At 32.5% G+C, this 22,974-nt stretch overlaps 1 protein-coding gene across 2 annotated transcripts in view; it reads left to right on the top strand.

The window, feature by feature from the left end:
• LOC107439954 (uncharacterized) overlaps positions 1-22,974 on the top strand; it is a 91,249-nt gene that overhangs the window by 36,666 nt on the left and 31,609 nt on the right. For both annotated transcript variants that reach the window (XM_087149840.1, XM_087149841.1), the window contains exons 15-24: positions 65-192; positions 8,503-8,573; positions 9,304-9,368; positions 10,873-11,020; positions 11,347-11,464; positions 11,888-11,988; positions 12,108-12,179; positions 16,841-16,947; positions 19,246-19,318; positions 20,520-20,624. In XM_087149840.1, coding sequence (XP_087005966.1) covers positions 65-192; positions 8,503-8,573; positions 9,304-9,368; positions 10,873-11,020; positions 11,347-11,464; positions 11,888-11,988; positions 12,108-12,179; positions 16,841-16,947; positions 19,246-19,318; positions 20,520-20,624 — 988 coding nt within the window. The remainder of the gene's footprint in view (positions 1-64; positions 193-8,502; positions 8,574-9,303; positions 9,369-10,872; positions 11,021-11,346; positions 11,465-11,887; positions 11,989-12,107; positions 12,180-16,840; positions 16,948-19,245; positions 19,319-20,519; positions 20,625-22,974) is intronic.

Raw genomic sequence — 22,974 nt, 5'->3', positions numbered from 1 at the left:
CTCCTTCAAATCAATAAAAAAGTGTATCTAAATTGATAATAATTAATGTTTGCAATCTTTGTAGTGTTTCCAGGAATATTTTGAACACATCAATCCAAAACAAAATTGCTCAGAGTATACAGGAAAACTTGAAAGTAGTCTTTGGTGACGGATTTAAAAACTACAAGTTTGCTGTTAGATCTTCGGCAACAGGTATTTGAAAGTACTTTATTGTGATTTCTTCATTTTATTTATATTCTTAAATGGGTATTACTATCAATTTATAATTGCATCATTTGCCTACGCATTGCCCCATTTTGAGACCGGTGCAGAGATTAATAATTCTAATAGACATAGATATTACCATTGAATTAAATGGTAAATACTTGATTTATTTTATTAAAAGAACTTTTTGAATCTCTCTAAAAGGATGTGAGTACGAACAGAGCTTTATAGTCGACCTATTATTTAACACGTTGAATACCACGCTAATTTTGCATGACTTGCTCGTCTGGCCACATCGGTAAATAACTACCAATTAAATTTGACAGATTTTACTAGTTTTTAAAAAGCTTTAGCATATATCTGTTCGTTCGTTCGTTGTAGTGGAACTGGGCATCTGAGGCCTTACGGTCCTTTTCCCATTCTTCCTGAAATTAAACTAAGAAACATACATGGCAAAATTAAAGTTTGGGGAGCAAAATGGAGTTCTTGAGAGAAGAAAAGTGGCACTTTGTCATTATTAGGCAATAACAAAATTACAAGTAATAAAAATGTACATAGAAAAAGGTAAAATAAAAGTATATCATATCTGAACAAAGTGGTGAAGTATATATGCCTAATTGCTTAAAAATAGTGGTGGATAAAAACCTACTAAATTGAATTTATTAAACCAAGAATCACATATAATAAACTACCACTTGAAAATATTTATTCGCTGTCTGGAGCAAGTTGGCATCTCTGTGTATATAAAGAAAACTATTTTTGTGTGTTCTATATTACATTAATTTCCTCAAACCATTTTAGTAACGATAATAATATAATAAAAATCAAAAATTTACTCGATTCATGTGCTTCTAATCACCTTGGCTTCGCCGGTCTCCGGTGACTCCCGGAGTGCTACGAACAAACTCAGCGACGGTCACCGGTAACCTCCTTGGCATTCAACGTGTTAACTTTCGCAACGTAAATATGCTTGATGTAACTATGAAAAAGTGCGATTAACACGTTCACGCCGGGGTGACCCACCGCTGGGTCACGCTAGATCGTCTCATTTTTACAGCGCACCGGAGTAAAAACTGGTAACAATAAATTTCATTTTTTAGTTTTTTTCCGGGAATAATAAAAATCCATAACTACCACTTGTTTTTAACGGATGCAATTTTCATATTGAATTGTTTCTTCGCCGTGATAAATTTTCTTACAGTGAATTGTAATGGCTTGGAATAGATTAACTCCTCCCGAATATTATCTAATATTGAAATAGTTCTTCTACCAGTATTTTCTCTTTTCCCGGCGTGAACGTGTTAAGTACAGTTTACCTCTTATGGCATAAACTTAGACATTTTTACAACAAATTCTTTATGTTTTCCGTAATTCGACAACCCTAGAATCATAAAACATATTTTAACCTTTTCGGGACGGGTGAGTCATAAATGTATTCGTACGGAATCAAATTCAAGATAGAACGAAATAAAAAGCGGTAAGGTAGGGGAAAACTAATTTGGCAGACTTATTTTTGCTTTCAATTTAAATCCAACACATACAACCCTGCTAGTGTGTTAAAAGTGTAACTATACAATTTTTAATTCGAACTAAGTAGTGGTGAATTAAATAAAGCAAACTATTATTACCCCGCTCACAAATAAGCTGCAATAAAAGTAGTTCGGCTACTAGTTTCATCTTTTTTTTACCATGATTATCGACACCCTGAGAATGCATATAACTTGCTTGTCTTTTCCCATTCATCCTGAAATTAGACTAAGAAACATAGATGACAACAATAAAGTTTGGGGAGCAAAAAGGAGTTCGTGAGATAAAAAAGAAAAAAAATGGCACTTTGCCATTATTAGGTAATAACAAAATTACCAGTAATAAAAAAGTGCATGAAAAAAGGCAGAATTAAAGTACAATGGGAAAATAAACACTAATGAATATTTACAGTTTCGGAATACATACAAAAGGGGGGTGAGTTAAAGGAATGTAAGGATGTGTGTAAAGTTCGTTTACCAGGAGTTGGCACTTGGCTCCGCCTTCATCACGTGGTATCGGATGATACTATTTCGCTTTTTTGGGGAGGAGGATGTGAACAAGGCTGCTATTTGGCGATCGTATGACAAAAATATTTATTTCGCAATCTTCATGTGCATATTTTGAACATGTGCATTTTATTTCATAAACTTGTTGATATTTCTCTCTTTTTATTGAATAGTTTGTTCTTTTTGAGATATTTTGCTGGGAAAAAGTTTTTAAATATAAATTAGCTAGAATAACGAAAGGTATAATAGCTGATGATAAAGCGAAGTAAAGTGTCTGAAAAAGAATTCACTGTTTGTGTTTGGCCATCACCTTCTACATCAGAAAGCCTCCACACGGTTTCTTATAAGTAGGCCGCGCAGACTATTTAAAAAGTGAACAGTTTGAACGCATGAAACCAAATTCTATTTTAAAAGTGGCTGAGAGGAATTTGTGATATATATTTGAGAATTGAATCTGTAGTGGTAGACAAGTAAATAAGGCAAACTAATCATATTAAAAAATTAAACAAATTTTTAGACATATATTTGCTACCACTTTCTTATTTTTACTAGATTTTCTATTAAAAGGCTCTTTCGTAAACTGGTTTGCCTTCATAGTGGTCTGATCGGACTACCTATAATAAGACTTTGGAGATATGGAGACTTTGCGCGCATTAGAGGTTATCTTGATTTCAAGCGGGGAAATGTTTTTCCTCTTACTCCCCGCGCTGAAATGAGCTCTGCGTCCGAGGAGGTGGAGCCAAGTGCCAACTCCTGGTGAACGAACTATAAATAAGTGTGGCTCTGTTAAAGTAGAGACGTGGCAGTCTTGCTCTCTACACTTAAGTTACAGGGATTAGCTTACCCCTGATCAGACCCCGAGGGGTTAATTGACGTCTTCAGTTCGAAAATGAAACATTTGGGACAACTTATAAAATTTTTGGGGTGGTAAGTTTGAGTTGGGCATAAAATGCCCATTTGGTCATAAATTTCCGGGAAGCGAATTTTGAATTAAAATTTTGATTTCATTTAAGTTTATTTTCTAAGAATTGCGACAATCTTAGGAGCGATAAGTAAATGGTAGTTAAACTATTCTAAAATAAATTGTTTGTGGTCGGAATAATATAATTTAATTAATTTCCTTCATCACGTGGTATCGTTAATAAGTTTTTTGTTTGAACGAATGTCTTAACTATACATTTGTGTACTTGAATTTAATGTAATCTAAACTAAAGAAGGCTTACACATGTAAAATCCTTACAAGATATTTTTCATGAGTATACATAATATTTTGTTATTTACCATTTTGTTTCTGATTACACAAATTTGATTTGTAATTATTTTGACCTCCATTGATAAATATTTTGAATAACACTATAAAACCACATAATCCAGACGTGATGATTTTTATCCTTTTTGGAACAGCACATTTTGAATGAAAACTTAAGTCAAGCAAGAAGTATCTCAGGGATGCCAACTGCTCCGCTTTCTGGAATAGTTTTAATAAAGTGGTAGCAAATTATATAGTAAAGAAACATAGTTACGCCTACATTTTAAAATAGTAACCAGAAGTTTGATGCCCTAACGTTGCATTTTATATCATACATTAAATTCTTGATATTTAGTGGTGTAAAAATTACTAATAATGAAAATACTAAACTAAAAGTAAGTTAGATTTCGCTACCACTAGAAAATACTATTTTACAAAGCGGAGCAGGTTGGCATCTGTGGTATCCTAGATAACAGATTCTGAATGAAGCAACATACTTTAGCTCTTTTTTATTTAAAGAATAGTTGATGCTAAACGTTAAAAACCAATTAGTGTTTTATAATTAGTGTTGCCAAGTTCTCAACGCTCCACCGAAAACGGTTAAGTAATGGCAAAATGAAACAAATTTATCTTACCTAAAATGCTATTTTGCTTCCATTTTAAAAAATGTAGTGAGTCAAGACCAGGGGCGTACGCAAGGGGGACAAAGTGAATTTACAAAATAATACAGACAAAAATAAAAATTTTAGTAGAAATTATGCGGGTTATTATTTTTTAAGACTATATATTTTTATTTGCCTTATGCCTACTTTTTTTTTCTCATGGTATTTCTCAGAATACTGATAAAACATTTACTATAATAGGGTTGTATTTTTGAAACCAAATTCACGTGATACTGTTACGGCCGAGCCCCGATCACTGGTTCCTTTCTGACCTGCCAGTCGCGATAGTTTTCGAGAATGGCTGGCATTCGCGAGGTCTGGAATCCTAGACGTTCTGTCGTCTTTGAGACAATTCGAGAATTTTGTAGATGCAGTTAAAAAAAATTATATGAAAGGGGGTTACATTTATTTTCGATTTTAGTCAGACTAAGAGTTATCTCTGCCGCTTGTCCTTCGGAGCTTGTTTCTAAATCTGTTTTGTTTTGGAGACTCTGTGCTCGTTGAAGTTATTCATTCCAGCTCGAAACTTTGAGATCGTAGCTTAGTGGATATTTCTGTGCCAATATATATGTATATATTTTTGCTGTTCTTGGATCTTTAGGATGTCTAAACGCAAGAATTTAACAATTTTTAATTACTTTGAGAAAAAATAACGACCTGAAATTAGTGAGGTGACAGCATCTAGTACCAATGTAAGTTTTTCTGTTGAACAGAAATGTGATACTTCCGTTGAAGAAAACGTTTCTAGCATAACAGAATCTGATGAATGTGAAAGCGGCCCTCAAAGTGTTTCTTCCCACCCATATGGCATTGGACTTTTTTCAGAAGATAATACATGCGAGGATAAAAAACTGGATATACTTAAAAATGTTTGGGAACCCAATCCAGCATTTGTTTTTCCTGAAAAAGGAAAAAGAAAATTGAAATTTCAGTACAAATGGCTTTATCGCTGGAAATGGCTTGCATATTCAGTGGTGCTTTTTGCAAATTTTGTGTACTTTTCGCCCCAAGTGGTGCCGGTTCTGGAAAGCAACCTTTAGGCCAACTGTGCAATGTAAAATTTGACAACTGGAAAAATGCTGTAGAGCGATTTTCTGAACACGAGAAATGTCTTTATCACAAAAAATCGATCGAAACTGCTGGGACATTAAACGATATTTTATTTGGAAAGATGAAACCTGTGGATGAACAAGTTGACAGTGCAGCAAGCAGAAGAAAGTTAGAAAATAGAAAAAACATTACTCCAATCATTGAAACCATTCTATTTTGTGGAAATCAAGGTCTCGCTCTAAGAGGACATAAGGATTCGGGAATAATTGCTGAACAACCAGGTGAAGAGAACGACGGAAATTTTCGGGCATTGCTTCGTTTCCGGAGTAAGAACGATTCGACTCTTAAGAACATTTTAGAGTCATGCAGAAAAAATGCTCTGTATACCAGCCCTCGATTTCAGAACGAAGTTATTGAGGTTTGCAATATTTTAATCCTGCAAAAACTAGTCAGCAAGATTAATGATGCAACTTGCTTTTCCATTCTTGCAGATGAAATAACTGATATTGCAGGTATAGAGCAATTATCGTTATGCGTTCAATATGTCGATAAAGAAAATTTTAACATCACCGAACAGTTTTTGCAATTCATTCCGGTGCATGACTTAACCGGAAAAGCAATAGCAACAACAATATTAGACCAATTACAGTCTATGAAAGTTGATATAAAAAAGTTACGTGGACAGTGGTACGATGGTGCTGCATCAATGAGTGGAAAAATTAATGGTGTACAAGCCCACGTAAGAAGTATTGTCCCATCAGCACTCTATGTACATTGCTCTGCTCATAGCCTCAATTTGGCTGTATCAAATGCATGCGAAATAACTGGCATTAGAAATTGCTTAGGGACAATTAAAACATTATACGACTTTTTAAATACGCCAAAAAGACAGTATGTCCTTTTTTCAGCAATAGAGGAGATGGAAACCAGCTCTAAGAGGGAGAAAATTAAACAGCTATGTGCAACCCGTTAGATGGAAAGATACGACTCAGTAACCGCTGTGGTGGAACTTTTCGAGCCTATCGCCGAAACACTACAAAAAATATCAGAATGGAAGGATAAGGAATCAGCTACCCAGGTTAATTCTTTACTGTGCACAGTATCTAATTGCCAGTTCGTAATATCTCTTTTGTGCATTTACAAAGTTTTCACCATAACAATCCATCTCTGTAGATACCTACAAAAAACAAGCATAGATTTGATAGAGGCAGAGAGTCTTGCAGAAGATGTCATTAAAGATCTAAAACTAATGCGTGAAAATGCCACTGAAACATTCTCTGAAATATTCAGCTCTTCTTCTCTTATGCTAACAAGCATTGGATCTTCCACTTCCATGCAAATCCCTAGAATAACAGGAAGACAGAAAAATCGCGATAATTTTCCCTCATCGACACCGGAAACATATTACAGAGTTAGTGTTTTTATTCCATTTATAGAAAATTTTATAACACAATTAAACTTAAGATTTGTATCGCATCGTGATATTTTGAAAGGATTTCAGTATCTTCTACCTGCCGAACCTTTCATTTGCCAACCTTCAAACATAAAGGCTTTTGAAGCATTAGTGGAATTTTACGCTGGAGATTTGGATACCTGTAAAGAAAGCCTTAAGCCTGAACTAAAACTCTGGTATAAAAGATTAAAAAGGATCAGTGAAGACGGAGATAGTGTTCCAAAAACTGCGGCGGATGCTCTTGGAATGTGCAATAAAGATATAACACCTAACATTTTCAAACTCCTAGAAATATTGGTCGTTCTACCTGTTTCAACGAGTGCAAACGAAAGATCCTTTTCGACTTTGCACCGTTTGAAGACTTATTTACGCAACTCAACGGGAAATAATAGAATGAATGGATTGGCGCTCTTAAGCATTCATAGAAAATTTACCCCAGCTGTCGAAGACATTTTAAACGAACTTGCAAAAAACCCCGTCGTTTGGATATTACAGTATAAATCAATAAATTTTTAGCGTGTTTGTATACTGGTTTAATTCCCTATTTGTTGGTAAGTCAGTTTTTAGTTAAATTCATTGGTTTTCTATGGAATATTCACATTTATATGGTTATTATTTAGGTAGCTGTTACAGTATGAGTAGTTTTTTCCGGCTTGATTTATTCCTACTTTTTAATTAAAATAAAATATTTTACCTCCTATTATAAAAAAAATTATATTCTTAAACTTAAAAAATAAAAACAAAATTTAACTAAACAATGTTGTCGAAATAAAAAGTCAAAATTGTCTAGGTGTCTAAATTAGGGAATAATATTGCTTTATTACATACTCGAATTTCTGTTAGTAATTTCTGAAAATTATGATACCCCCTTGAAAAAATTCTGCGTACGCCACTGGTCAAGACATTCGGATTGACATCTATGATATAAAACATTTGAGCTGATATGGCACAAGTAGTTAAGATAATAAGCTATCATTATGAAGAACTGGTGGTGGATTGAAGAAGGCTTGAAAGTAGGGTGGGAACAAGAATAAACTAGTGGTAACATTATTTCATTTCCAATTGGTTTTGGTGAAATGTAAAACAAAATAGTATTAGTCTAAATTATAGACTATTATCGTCCTCAAATGTTTAGCTGCCGATAATATTGATCATAGAAAATGATATAATGCCAATAATGGAATGAAATCATCATAATTAACATTTATCTGGCCATCTGAGGAATTCCCATACATCTTGACGTTTTAACTTTAAATTCGTACTTTTTGGTAACTATAGAAAAATCACAACTAAAACAGTCCCAAACATTTGTTGTAAGTGTTAAAAAATTCTTGGTGATCATGGATGTTTTAATTTTTTTGGAAACAGACGAAAATGAAATTTTTGTCTTTCCAGTTTTTGCTCTTTTCCGCTTAGGTATATCAGGGCTCCCGCGGTCTTTGAAAAATTTAGTAGTGGTAGTAAATTTAGGTTAATGCCAAAATTTCTTATTTTATCATTAAGTGGTTTAACAAGCTGGAATTTTCATGCATTTATATTTTATTTGGAAAACAATTTTTAGTGATTGTTACACAGAAATATCGACAAAAGTTTTATTTTCTTTACCACTTTTTTAAAATTTTCAAGGAACCCTGTATATTTACGCTTTCAGCCATGGTCTGAAGCCCATTAAGCTTCATATAGATGAGTATCAGTTTGCCTATAAAATTAAAATTAATAATGCTGTTAAGAACTACGCATTTTGAAAAACACTCCATTGACTTAATCTCAAATAAGTATTCGCGGTTTAAAACACGACAATTCATTATCTATTTTAGTATTATTCGATCTACGATAATATTTTTTTTTCAGGGGAGGACACCGATGTCATGTCAGCAGCTGGTCAAATGGATACATATTTGGGAGTACAAGGCTTACAAGAGGTAATGTAAAACAAATTTTTATTGCTATCAATAAAGTTGCTATAAATTAAGTAAAACTATTATAAAACAATATTAAAGTATATATAAAACTATATATAAAGTATATAGTATATATAAAACTATACATAAAGTAAATATATAAAGTTTATAGTATATATAAAACTACATAATATTATACTATTATTAAAACTATATTAAAGTAAAACTATTTTTTTAAAAAACAAGCTTCGTTAATTGTTCGCTTTTTTCAAAAGAATTTTCCAATAGTAGTGAAAAACAGAGTAAATACATTAAAATAAGCGAAATTAAAAAAATCTCATAGGCAACACTTTATGCATTGAATGCAGGAAACTTTTGCAGTAGTTACTGGTTAAAATTTATAGAAACGGTAGGCAAAATTTAAAAAAAAAGTGCGCAAACTTGCTACTATAGCTACAACTTCAATTTGAAATATCATTTCATCGAATAATTGTACGGAATATATATCTTCTCAATTATTCATATGTATGGTAATAACGGACGAATTATTTTTTCGAAATAAGACAGTACTGTGCTATCTGTCCTTAAACTTAACAAAGGTTTATGAGCCTTAATCATAAACTTAATTATGAACCTTAATCATGACACATAAGCCTGCAAATGTATGTTGATCAATAAATAAATAAACGTTTGAATTTTGATGAATGTAAATTAATTTATCTAAATATCTATATAATGTTTCTATGTGCAGATATTTCATGCTCTCAAGAAATGCTGGGCTTCACAGTTTGGGCACATAGCTATTGAATATAAGAAGTAAGAAATGAATGCCACATAATTATAAACAAAGCTAGCAGTGAGCAAAATAAATACAGAAGACCCGAATATCTTTTTTATCTAATGATCGGATTTTCATGCGCTAAAATACACTCTTTATGTTAAATGAATAATCCCAAGAAACTGAAACGAAAAATTTTCAGCTGAAACTGAAACTTTTCAAAAGTACAATCGGGGGGTTTCCAGCGAACCAGAATAGTCACACATTTTCAAGACTTACCAATCTTGAATGCGAAAAAAGTTGATTTGAAATAATTACTAATGAAAAATCTTGTGGGGACCATGAGTATTAATATAATTTCAATTATAACAAAATTTTGATACCCTTGTCACAACAATATACTAATGAAATATAAATGTTTAATCAAACGCGAAATTCAGATAGGTATTTTATTTTGAAAATTTTACTGCCACTTATTTCGAGTCAAAGCTACTTGACTTAACACGTTCACGACGGGGTGACCCTCCGGTGGGTCACGCTCGATTGTCTCATCTTGGCAGCACACCGGAGTAAAATCTGGTAACAAATAAATTTTATTTCTTAGTTTTTTTCCGGGAATAATAAAAATCCATAACTACCAATTGTTTTTAACGGATGAAATTTTTATATTGAATTGCTTCTTCGCCGTGATAAATTTCCTTACATTGTATTGTTGAGAATAGATTAACTCCTCCCGAATATTATCTAATATTGAAATAGTTCTTCTACCAGTATTTTCACTTGTCCCCGCGTGAACGTGATGTATGGTGAATTAGTGGTCAAAAAACTTTGATGGGCATCTTTATTAAATAATTACTGTTCAGCATATGTATTGATTTGTAATCCTAATCTTTGTGCATTTAAAGTTTCAAGACTTATGACAAGTAAATAAATTTTAACCCCTTTGCACATAATTTTTCTAAAACATATTTTTAAGTTATTCATTATTTTGTAATTAATCTAGGTTAAAATAAGCAAAAAATTATAATTAGTATTTCAATAGTTTTTGGTTACGAAATACAGTATGAAACATTGGTGTCTTTTCCTGCATTAAAGGTAAAATCCTCCAAACTCGGCTCACTTTCTAGCGATAATTTTTCACATTTGCACTTATTTGCATTTATTTAGATCTTGGAGAAACAGTTATCTATCACTAGAATTTCTTTCATTCATAAAATCAATTATTGATAAATGTTTGAATATGAGCGAAAAAAAATTTAAAACTGCTTTTTTTGGATTTTATATTTTAGTACAAATATAATTCTAATAATCTGACAGATTTTTTAAGAATTATTTGACTGTTTTTCATAATTAAAAAATATTATAATATATTTTTGCTGGCAATCAGAGCACCGGTGTTCTATCTGTGACAAAGAGTTAATGACAAGTTAAGTCAAAAGAGAATTACTTGATTAGTTTTTATTTTGCTCACTGCTTAACTTCTTTTCTACTTAAGGAATGATTTTTGTTTAAATTTGAATATTTCGGTATTATTCTTTGCAGGCAGAATGGGCAGATTTTGAATTCACCAATGGCTGTTGTTATACAAGAGATGGTTGCTTGCGAAGTAGCTGGAGTTATCTTCACTTGTGATCCTGTTAATAATAACCCGGATGTTATCACAATAACAGCTAATTATGGTTTAGGAGAGGTAACTCATAATTTGCTCTGTGTCATAGTTTTAGAGATTATTTTATGCATTTCACGGTAGTAAGCTGTCCTGAAAAAAGTAAAGATGAATTATCGATTGAAGTTGCTTAATAATTTTAATTTGACTATAATTTTTAAGTAAATAATCTTTAGAATTAGTTTCGAACTTAGAAATTGAAGCTATTTCAGACCTTAATTTATTTAAGTTAAACTGGTTATTGCTGATTTAAAGTTGAATTTCTAACTTAAGCTAAATAATTTACAACAGCATTTAAATGTCTCCATCAATATTTTTGAAAAATCTTCAAGTTAAAAACTTTTTTTTAGACTGTTGTTTCTGGATCAGTTGAACCGGACACAATTATGCTTGAAAGATCTAATAATGATGAATTGAAAATGAAATCAGTAAATGTTGGATCTAAGCACCAAAGAATTGTTTTAAAAGGTAAGATTCGTTTCTTGAAACTTCAGGAAAACTTTGCCCAATTTTTCGAAAAATATTATTTTTCAGACTGCTGACTTCAATATGGCATTCCACGTGTTAATGCATATATTTTGCTACCATGAGCGATTTTGCTTTAACGATTTATGCCTAAACATAAAAACGTAGATTTTTACATCTTTAAGCATTTCACCAGTAATACTTTCTAACAGCAATGACAACTCAGCCCAGTGCTATGTCACAAAGCTTAAATCGTAATCTTGAGATTTTATTTTCAGTAAAAGTTTGTGATGCTTAATCAAAATATATAAAGGTAGAGAAAATGGTCAAAACTGTATTTTTCACTAACTGCAAAGCAATAAAGAGTCATGAAATCTAGAACACGCCTATGAGGCAGAAGTTGATCGTTGATTGTTTTTATTTTAGAGTCTGGTGGAACAGAAGTTGAAGATTTACCAGATGATTCGAAAACTTCAGCTTGCATAAACGACGAAACATCGATTAATCTTGGAAAGTTGGCAATAAGAGTACGTATTCTGTTTTTTAAAAAAATAGGTATTTAATTTTTACCTATTCATATAAATTGATATTTTGCCCGACAATCAGCAAAATGTTTTTAACAATCGTAAACTTGTATTAATTTCAGGTTGAAAAGTTTTACCGATCATCAAGAGATATAGAATGGGGTTTATTAAACAATAAAATTTACCTTCTGCAGGTAAGATTTTACATTTTGTATTTAGAATGAGTTGTAATTATTCAGTGGGTCGATAAATGAGTACCAAGTATGCTTGGGAAGTAAACACTGGGGGTTTCGCGTTCGTCTGGCCACCTAACCGGAACATCTGCTCCTGAACCCCAGAGCTCAAGAAAACTGAGAAGGGCACAATAGGCTTTGGCCCTTTATGAGCTGCCGCGCCACCGAGTTTAGTTCTGGCAACTAGTCTATGAATTTCAAAAAACAACTTAAATTTAATAATTGTGGAAGTATTAATCAAAAGAAGTGAAATTGTTTGAGAAAATTTTAATAAACAATATAGACTATGTTACACGTTTTTTTTCTCTTTTTTTTCTGATATTTTATAGCCGTCGTTGAGCAGCCGAATCAATATTGAGTTCTCGACTACCAATGTTCAATTCCGTAGACTTGTAATTTGAAACCAATCCAAAAGACAATAGAACTCCTAGATAAAGTATTGGCAGAAATTCGCCCCATGGAAGGACTTTTTTGAGGATACAAACCCACATTTACGTTGCGTGGAAAAGAAAACAGCGAAAACTTCTCCCGGCTAGCTTGTCGGCAAGGGGATTCATAACCCATGATCCGACTACCACTGAGGATATTTTTTACTTCCGCATTATGGTTCGAATTAGGATAAATTTTATTTCCAATTTACTTGAGTAACTTGTTACTTTTTTCGTATCAAATTAATTTTAATGCAGGTTTGTTTGCTTTGGTCTTTGCTTTTCATTTGTTTATTTGTTCAATCTCCTTTTTTTCTTTTTACTTATTAATCTTTTCGCTTGAACAATTCCATTTCTTCTTAACGTTTTTTTTTTATTTTACTCCATCTTTCGGCGATATCATAATTATTATAAGAGTAGTACTTAAATCTTTCCAATTTTCCTTTCCGCTTGTCAACTTATGATTTTTGTAAAAAAAAAAAAAATTGTATTTGAAACCGGGTCACCTTATTGAGAGGCGAGTGCTTTATTCCCTGAGACTTAACTGGACACCATATATTTTATGCTATACTTGACTAACATACTTGATTAAGATACTTGAAAATGAAGGTCATCATGTTTCAATCATTCAAAAATAGGCGTTTGCACTCAAGACTGGAATAAGGAAAAACAAAGTGATTTGAAATATAAAATGTGAAGTTACCAACAAAAATGGAAAATAAAGGGGGGGGGGGAACAGCTACGGTCGAAAGGGGCAGACTTCTGTTAAATTGACATTTCCATGCATTTGGCATTCCTTGGGGGCATTTCCACGCTCTATGGAGAGATAGTAAGGAACTCAGATTCTTAATAGGGGAATCGGATTTTATATGAACGAAACAAGATTCCCGGGCATCAGCAGCAATGTAGCAAGAAATTGTCGAGAGCGTGAGGGCGATTTCTTGAAGTCTTGGAATACCGTGAACGACAAAATTTTCTCACCAGCTCTCTTTAGCATGTGCAAATGCCAGGCTAATGAATGAATAGAAGGGCTAGCTCACTTCGCTGAAGGGACTCGTGCCATTCCGAGCTTCTGATTTCAGTCAGTGACGTCACAGCGGCTCAGTATCAACTCCTCGATTTAAAAATAAATTGTTTCTCATTAGCTAGCATTCTTTTTTGAAACTTATTTCCATGTATTCATTGTTTTCAATATTGTTTTTTTTTTATTTTGAGTTAATTTTCTTCTCATCTAATAGCAAAAATTTAACAGTAATAGTCAAATATTAGCTTGCGTGATAGAGACCAACAAGAATTATAATAAAACGCAAAGTGAGAAAACGTAATTTTGTAATGTTTTATTTCGAAAAACATAAAAGTGACAGCAAAAGAATTATAAAATGTATTAGAAGAATTTATTCTGCTGTGAATAATGAAGTATTGTGCTTTATGTTTCTGCAGAGGATCAAAATTGTTATGGCATGTCTTCGGATCATTCTCACGGATCTTTATTGGCCGTTGCCAATAGCCCATTGTGCAGTTTTAATGCGACGTAAATAAACTTTCACTATTTCTTTTCATTCACATCTGGCAAGTCTTGGGAATGGGCGCTTATTTTTGAGCTCATTATACACGTCGATTTTTTTCGAAATCAGCTTTGCTTCTTTAAAATACGCTGTTTTTCATTAATAATTTTAAATTGAGAAATGCAAGCATAAAGCAGATTGCTTCATTTTGGATGTGCATAAGATTACTAGAATTCGAACGGCTTTTCCTGACTAAAGTTTTGTTTAGCTTATTACCTTGTTATGGGTTAACATGTTTTTTTTTTCTAGGTCTTTCACCAAGGAAAATTACAAAGCCCCATTTTAAGTGCCTTACACTTGAGACAAAGCAATATTTTTAATTTATATATACGATTTTGCCGTAAAAAATTATCTGGGCATTAGAACAGACAAGTAACTTAAATAGTTTAGAACTTATTAAACTTCTTTAAGAATCACCATTCAGGGACGTTTTTCAATTCAGATGAAAATGATCAAAATCAATACTTTTTTTTACGCTTTTTCCAATTTTTGAGTACAGGTAATGCAGTATTTGATCTATCTGGGCTTTAGAACAGACAAGTAACTTAAATAGTTTAAAAGTTATTAAACTTTTTCTAAAAATCCCTTTCAACTCAGATGAAAATATTCAAAATCAATTCTTTATTCTCAGTTTTTGCAAAGTTTCATGAGCTCAGATAATGCAGTATTAGAGTAAGTTTTTAAATATTTAAAAATAAGATCGCAATAGCTTTCCGTTTTCTGGAAATTTTGGCTTTTCCAGATATTGACGTTTTACGCCATTTTCAGAATAAATATTGAGGGCGTTGGCTATAGATAGGATAAAATTGACAGTTATGAGCATATATGGCAGTACTTTTACTTTCGTTACTTGTACCGCCGTTACAAGTAAAAAGTACGTACTTTTACTTGTACTTCGTTACTTTTTAAATTTAGTACTTTTACTTGTACTTTCGTTACTTTTTTAGGGAAAAAGTACAAGTATTTGAAACAGAAATATCGAATGAAATTGTTACTTTTTTCTAAAACTCGGTAAGCTTTCTAAAAAAACAAAAAATTAAATTTAAAAAATGCTTAAGTTTTTTTAATTTATAAAATTAATGTGCAATATATATGCATTCACAGCTAACTTCGTGTTTAAATACCTTCTGTTTGAACTTATACTGCACATTAAATTATTTTTTACTAGCTCAAAGATCACAAAGCTATCTGAAACCCCGTGTTTGCTTTGTTTATGTTTGTGCTTTTAAAACGCGTTTCTAAAGAGTAAAACAATTTTAAATCAATGGTAATTTGAATAAATAAAAATAATAAACTAAAAATTAAAATTGATTGATAAAATTTCTTTTTCGTGCAAATCCATGAAAAGTTTGATATTAAAATTATGTTTGATTTTAAAATTATATTATACGATTATATTATAAAATTATATTATAATATTCTTCCGAATTTAAAAATAAATTAATATCCATAACTTTCAAAATTAAAAATAATTAAATAAATAACAACAATTTCGCAAAAACATTAAAGAACTTAAGAATATTATTCAATAAAATTTTAGGTTACTTTGAATCGATTACCTAGAAATGTACTTTTAAATCGTTACTTTTTTTGTTTAGTACTTGTACTTTTACTTGTACTTTTTACTCGTTACTTTTTAAAATAAGAACTTTTTACTTTTTACTCGTTACTTTTTTTAAAAATACTTGTACTTTTACTCGTTACTTTTCAAAAGTAACGTTGCCATATATGGTTATGAGTATAACTATTGCAAACTCGCAGAAGTTATGAATTAATATTTTATTCACAAAATGGCATCATTTAATGCAACTACAGAGCCTTTCGAAAAAAGGAGAAAAATAATCATCAAGAATTAATCGAAGTTATGCTATATGTTGTAGGTCTGAAGTTGCCTCACAGTGCAATCGGGTTTGTATTCCAAGAAGAAGAATACGATCTTACCCGCACACGTGACCTATGAAGTCAGCACCAGCTAAGCTTTATCTGCAAAATGGAGTATTAAAGTAGAGCTAAGCTTCGTTACATAACGTAGAATGTTAATTAACGTTAAGTTAATTAAATACGGAGCAGTATCGCACATCGAATTCGTTGAAATATAATTCTTTCTCGTCTACTTTGTTTACATAACTTAGATTTATTATTTGTTTATGTATTTTATTGGAACCATGATATATTTTTGTTTTGTATATCTGGCAAATTCGATGCATAAGTTTGTTTATGTTTTACATGGTTTCTTGTCAAACTTTAAGTTAAGTCTATGTAAATATATGGTGAAAGAGTTGAAATTTCTTTCAAAGAAAGAATATAGGCTACTTAAGAGAATTGGCACTTGACAGGCTTAGCTCACTCAAAATAGACGCAGGAAAGAACAGTTGCTAATATAAAAAAATGCTACCTTTCAACAACTAATCAGAATCGAACTACCAACACTACGTCACTTGCAGGTATTCCATTTTTTGAGGAACTGCTTCATAAAAGAATATAGACTTTGCCATACTGGTAATAATTTTCCGGCAAGAATCTGCAAAATGCTTTAGTTAACAAATGAAGATATAAAATAATTAATTTCGACAAATATTTTGTACTGCTTTATAACATTTATGAATCAAAAATTTCAATTATTTTTTAGAGCCGACCTGTTACGAGTGGAGCATCACTTACTGAATTTGAGTTGAAACATGAATTTGACTGTATTTTGAGAAGTGAAAGAGATTACTTCACTGTAGCAAATGTGGGGTAAGAGTATGTTACAGTATATTTATTTATTCATGCGTAAAAGTGTAGCAAAAGCATGATAACGTTCTAGATCAGCGGTTCCAAATTTTTTTCGGTTACGGAACTTTAAATAATCAACCTTCTCTCAGCAGAGTTTAAGGTAATTGTGAATGTTATAACTTGTGAAAGACCATGTTTAAAATAATTAATTAAAGGAAGGAAGATTTTTCATCGTGTAATCATTAATAATCCTTAATTAGGTTTTATGTACATCCGACAGTTTAACTTGCAGTCCTTGTTCTATGTCTAGTTTAGTTATAAATTTGCTTCTTGAGTATATACGTAACCTGAAATTGATTAAAATGAAACGAATTATGATTTATACGTCCCACAAGATTACGGATGAACAGTTATAACAAGATGTACATTTATAAAACGTACACAAGATCATGCGTAACACTGATCAGAGTTGTATGGCATCAAAGAGTTTTTACAGATTTGTATAAAAATGGTTTAATTAGGAGGTATGGCTCCCTCGTACAAGCCTCGCACTGCAATACTGGAAATAAGGCAGTTCTAGAGTTACCGTGGCACTTTTTCTCACTTATTCAGTAGCCTGATTTTAGACACGAGATGGTTCTCGGTGTTACAATTATCTACCCCCAAAGCACCACAGACATGCTCAGTTGGGATCAGGCCTGGAGATATGGCTGGTCAATTCATCCGGCAAATATTTTCATTTTCCAGAAAATGGTCAGTCAGAAGTGTTCTGTGTGGTATGGCATTGTTAACCATTAAATTGAAACCAGGACCCATTGCATCCCTGAAAAGGCGATTGTAGGACTCCAAGACTTCATCCCTATACCCTACATCAGTCATACAGTACCTTTTTCAAAGATATGGAAGGGTGAGCTGGAATCAAGCATTATGCTTGCCCTGACCAACAAACCTCTGTCACTGTAACGGTCAATTTCTCGAATGTTAAAGAGCATGAAGCAGGTCCCTAGTACTCTCCTTGTAAAAGTACGTCGAGAGCCAGTGGTCAGGCTGAAGCGGGACTCATCAGTGAAGAGAAAATTCGACAATTTATCCGTGCTACAATCTCTATGATCTCTGAATGATCTTAAGTGGAATCTTCTGTTAGTAGAAGTCAGCAAGGCTCAAGCAACCTTCTTGTATGAAGTCTTCTGGTAAAAATATCCCTTGAAACTCGGCCTCTGTTGGCCGCGTCGAGGCCATGAGAGAGCGAAGACGCCTCGCTTTAATCGACTAACACCCATTTTCGTTGGCCATTGTGGCTTTTGGCTGACCTTGGTCAGGCTTTCTTTCGACAGACTCGGAATCCTGAAACTGTTTTCATAAATTTCATTGACAGTGGAAGTTTTATTGAATTCTCTATAAATCTGGATTTGAGATAGGCATGCAAATTTTACAACAGTTAGCTGCACCTTATTTCATCATCTTATCTTTGAAGGTTACTCTATTTTGTTTAAAATTAAATTTAAAGAATCTGTGCAGGTTGCTGCAAAAAGAAAAAAAAATAGAAATTCAGGAAGATGTTCAAGTGAACCAAATGCAGATTTTGCCGTGCTATTATAAAATCTATTCATCTACTAGCTCCGTCCCCACTCACTTATAAGCTTACGTATTCAAGACACAAGATTTACATCTTTGTTTCGAAGCAATAGTTTTAGATTTCGCTCAGTTGTTTTTTTTTTAAAAAAATGCAACGAAATATGCATATTCGTTAAATTTTGAACAGCAGTGTATTTCAACACTATACCTGAACAGTGGTTGCTGAAACATGTCAAACCTTGTGAGGAGTTTCACGCTTCTAGTGGTTTGTAATATTTTTATAATAAGTGTTAATAGAATGAACACATTTTTCCAAAAATGGATAAACTCTTAAGCTGCGTAAATTTAAGTTACGAAAAATTGTTCGTGTTTATAAGTATTTTTTGGTTAAGCACCATTGAGTTAGTGAACTTCACTTTTTCGAAGGAAATTTTTCGACATTCGAGGAGGGAATTTTTCGAATAGTAAAAGAATAAATTCAATAATGAAAAATTTTCTCCAACATTACCTTAAAATGCTTACAATTTGAAAGAATTGAGTATTCTGAAAATATTACCTGCAAATATTTTTAAATAAGTCTTTTAATAAGAAATGAAATTTTTTCACTTTTGAGAAACTTTCTTCGTTTGATGTCATGGAAAGTATCATTGAAAAAAATAAACCAATTTACATTGGAGTTTTAATGCTTATAATAAAGAAAATTGGTTTCTAGAAATAGATTTATGCATTTAATTTGTTTTTCAGAGAAGTTATGCCTGGTGCTACGTCTCCCTTAGGTGCCGAATTTATTTGCAAATTTTTTATGGCAGCACTTTCCGTAAGTACATTTTATTTATTTACTTATTTTTGAAATATTTTAAAAACAGACTTTGCTGATAGTTCGCTACTTCTGCGCTTGAGAGATCTCAAAAAATTATACCAAATAGAGAGAAATATAAATTTTTTTTTAAAAGGGGAAAAAAACGTGAAATGACAAGTTTATCTCTAACAAAATTTAACAATAAATAAATACAGAAAATGATATTGTTATTAATAATGTTTATTAATAAATGATAGGTCATCATTCCGTCGAATGGTTTTTCATTGATTGTGTTGACAGATAAATTACACTAGAGGACAGCTTCATATTTTTATTTTTCGTTGCAAAAGATTTTTTTAAACTAATCTTAGATACTCTAGCACAGCAATCGGTTTCTCTATTTCCTAGATATAGTTACAGAATTTTTTTTTAAATGACATTTTTAGTTGATTTTCTCTCGAAATGAACAGGTTTAAAAACGCTATATGTAGCAGGGGGTTGAATAAATATTGCGACTATATTTTCTAGAGGAATTAGCACGAATCATTAGTACTAAAATTGCGTAGAATCTAGCCTCCGGAAATGTCCCCATATACCGCTAGTTGCGTTTCCCTATTATGAACTGTTTTTTCCCCGTGTGTTTCTAAACAGGTCATAATAGGAAAGCGCCCCTAGTTACCTACGATGGCATAAGTTTGTGTGCAATTTTTATCCTGGTTATTTTAATGACTCCCCTAGAAGTTTGTCGCAATATTTACGCAACCCCTTGTTATACATAACGTTTTAAAACTTCTACATTTCGACAAAAAAATTACTAAATATGTCATTTAAAAAAAAAAAAATCTGTAGCTTTAGGAGTAAAAATAATTTTGGACTTGAAATCCCATACCCGAACAAGTATTTGTATAAATGCAACAGAAAATTTGTTTCCTCGTGTAATTTATGATGCGCTTTATTAAAAATTATTAAGGAGTAAAGGATTATATTCAAACTTAGATACTCTTTGTGGAAAATTCACAAATCAATAGCTGCCCATCTATTTCTGAAACTCTCACTCGAACTCTTAGGGCCCTCTTGTTCTTGAAAAATCACCTGATTTCAAAAACCAGAATTAAATAATTTTTTAATAGTGATAAAATTCGCAGAAATAGTGACATTAACTATTCTTTCACAGTGTTATTCAGAGATAGAAATTCTTTATGAACCATTTGTATTTTAGAAACATGCTTATGAGAAGGGAGAAGTGGACCCGTTTGCTAAAAGCATGTATTACCCGTCAGCTTTAAAAACTTTTTACTACCAGGTGATGATGTCTATTCCAGAGGTAATAATACTTTTATATTCTTTTTTCTAATAACTATAACATTTAAGTCTCAGAATAAGACAATTCTGCCTTGGAATTGAAAAAAACAGCATAAGTACTTCAAGATTGATTCAGAGAAAAAAGTGGCTTAACATTAATTTTCTTTCATTAAATGATGCTATAAATGCTAAATTAGAATTTCAGAAAACTGATAAAACAAAATTTAATATTGATTTTTTTTCTTTTATTTTTGCACTATGTAGTTTATTATATGAAGATGCCATCAAACATATAGATATTTACAATTTCGAATTTTTAGTAACTTACGTTGATTTTTCTTTGACACGGCAGTTTTCTCCTTCTATTGCTAATGCTATGAACGCTAAAGTAGAATCTCAAAAAACTCGTAAAACAAAATGTATTTTTGAGAAATTTTTTTTTTGCATTATGTAACTAAAGATGCCAAATATATAAAACTCTTATTTTTGAATTTTTGTCTCGTACCATCCTTAGTTTTCCTTAACTTTACTTAGCTCAAATCAGTTAGAGAAAAATCTTCAAATAAATATTTAAAAAAAATTTTCTAGCTAGTTAGAACACTCAAATATCAACTGAGTTTCATGCTTGGTAACTATGCAAGTTTCAATTATTTTTAGCTTTTGAAAGAGAATTTATCGCTGTACTATCGCCAAAAAGAGTTCATGATCAATCCAAATTTTGACCAGTTAGAATGTTTAAAACTGAAGTGAAACTAAGTGCCGAATGAGAATTGAAGTTTCAATTATTTTTAGCTTCTAAACAGAATTTATCGCTGTACTATCGCCAAAAAGAGTTCATGATCAATCCAAATTTTGACCAGTTAGAATGTTTAAAACTGAAGTGAAACTAAGTGTCGAATGAGAATTGAAGTTTCAATCGTTTTTTGAAAGCTGCGTATAGCATGCATTGCCATACTATTGACAATAAGAGTTCATGGTCAATTCAAATTTGGACAAGTTAGTGTGTTCACAACTAAAATGAAACTGGGTGCGAGAGTAGAAAAGAAGTTTCAACCGTTTTTTGAACGCTAACAGCGGAACATATTCTGCTTTTTTTTAAAAATTGTCAATTGGAATTTATGGCCAATCTAAATTTTGGCCTTTTTGTGAGTCTTTGGCACCAGTATGTCTGAAGGACCAACTCAAACCAACAGGCCAGACAAGAAAAAATTAACCGCATCCTGAAAATTCCTGATGTCAAGTTAAAATTGTTCCATAAATGGGAAAAGCAATGTTTATTGTCGTTTTACAGTTAGTTGATATTTTGACCTTGTTTTAATATGAACTATAATAATCTTATACTATAATACGAGGAATGGTTGCCAAGTCGAAAATCGCCCCAGAATTAATGAACTCCGGTAAACTTGGGGGTCTGGGGTTTTTGGCCACGAGGAATCGATTGGCGCCGGTTTTGAAGCGCTACGGTCGAGCAGTTCGGAGTTACAGATAGGATATTTTCAAACTTTATTAGTTCGCCATAATGGCTACAGATACTTTTCTCCACTCTTATAAATGTATGCTAATGCGAACCTTACAATTGAAATATTAATTTTCGACAACTTAAACCAATAATATACGAAGGAATTAATAATTTAATTGCAAGGTTCGCATTAGTTTACATTTATCAAAGTGGAGAAAAGTTTAACTTTTGTGTTAAAATCACCGTCAACAAAGTCCGACATTTCAACATTCATCAGATTTCAAGCTACATTTTCAACATGCAGAACGCACCTCTACATGAAATTCTTCAAGGAGCCGGAATTTTGGAACAACAAGCGATCAACTCAATTCTACCCGCAAATACCGTCATTGTCAGAATGCTTCTCCATTACGCCGAACAAGCTTACCCGACCGTCAAAGTTGCCGTACTTCACCCTGAATTTGTCGCACGCTTCTACGTTACAACAGCGGATGGCGCTTATGAAGGAATGGCTCTTCTCAACCATATCAGCGACCAGAACAAGGCTTCCAACTATCTATACGGCTAACAACTATCGATGAAATCTTCGGACCATGCCTCAGAAGTGGGAACTACGAAGCAATGAAGAATCGCGCTATTCTTGCACCATTGAACGACGATAAGGACAAGATCAACGAGCAGATTATCGCTATGCTCCCAGGCGAAGAGAAGACATACACAAGTTTCGACTCGGTAAAGGATCAACATGAAGGGGGAATTCAATTCGCGCCTGAATTCCTGAACTCGATCAACATCGCCGACTTGCCTCCACACAATCTGAAGCTCAAGAAGAACGCCATCATCATGCTTCTCCGAAACTTGGACGTCTCTGAAGGAATGTGCAACGGAACACGATTGATTGTCATCGAACTTT

The sequence above is a fragment of the Parasteatoda tepidariorum genome, chromosome 8 (assembly GCF_982258835.1).
Source record: "Parasteatoda tepidariorum strain Cologne lab strain chromosome 8, Ptep-v5.0, whole genome shotgun sequence".
Lineage (NCBI taxonomy): Eukaryota > Metazoa > Arthropoda > Arachnida > Araneae > Theridiidae > Parasteatoda > Parasteatoda tepidariorum.
Note: the sequence above shows the minus strand (reverse complement) of the source record. Positions and strands in the feature narration are given on the sequence as shown.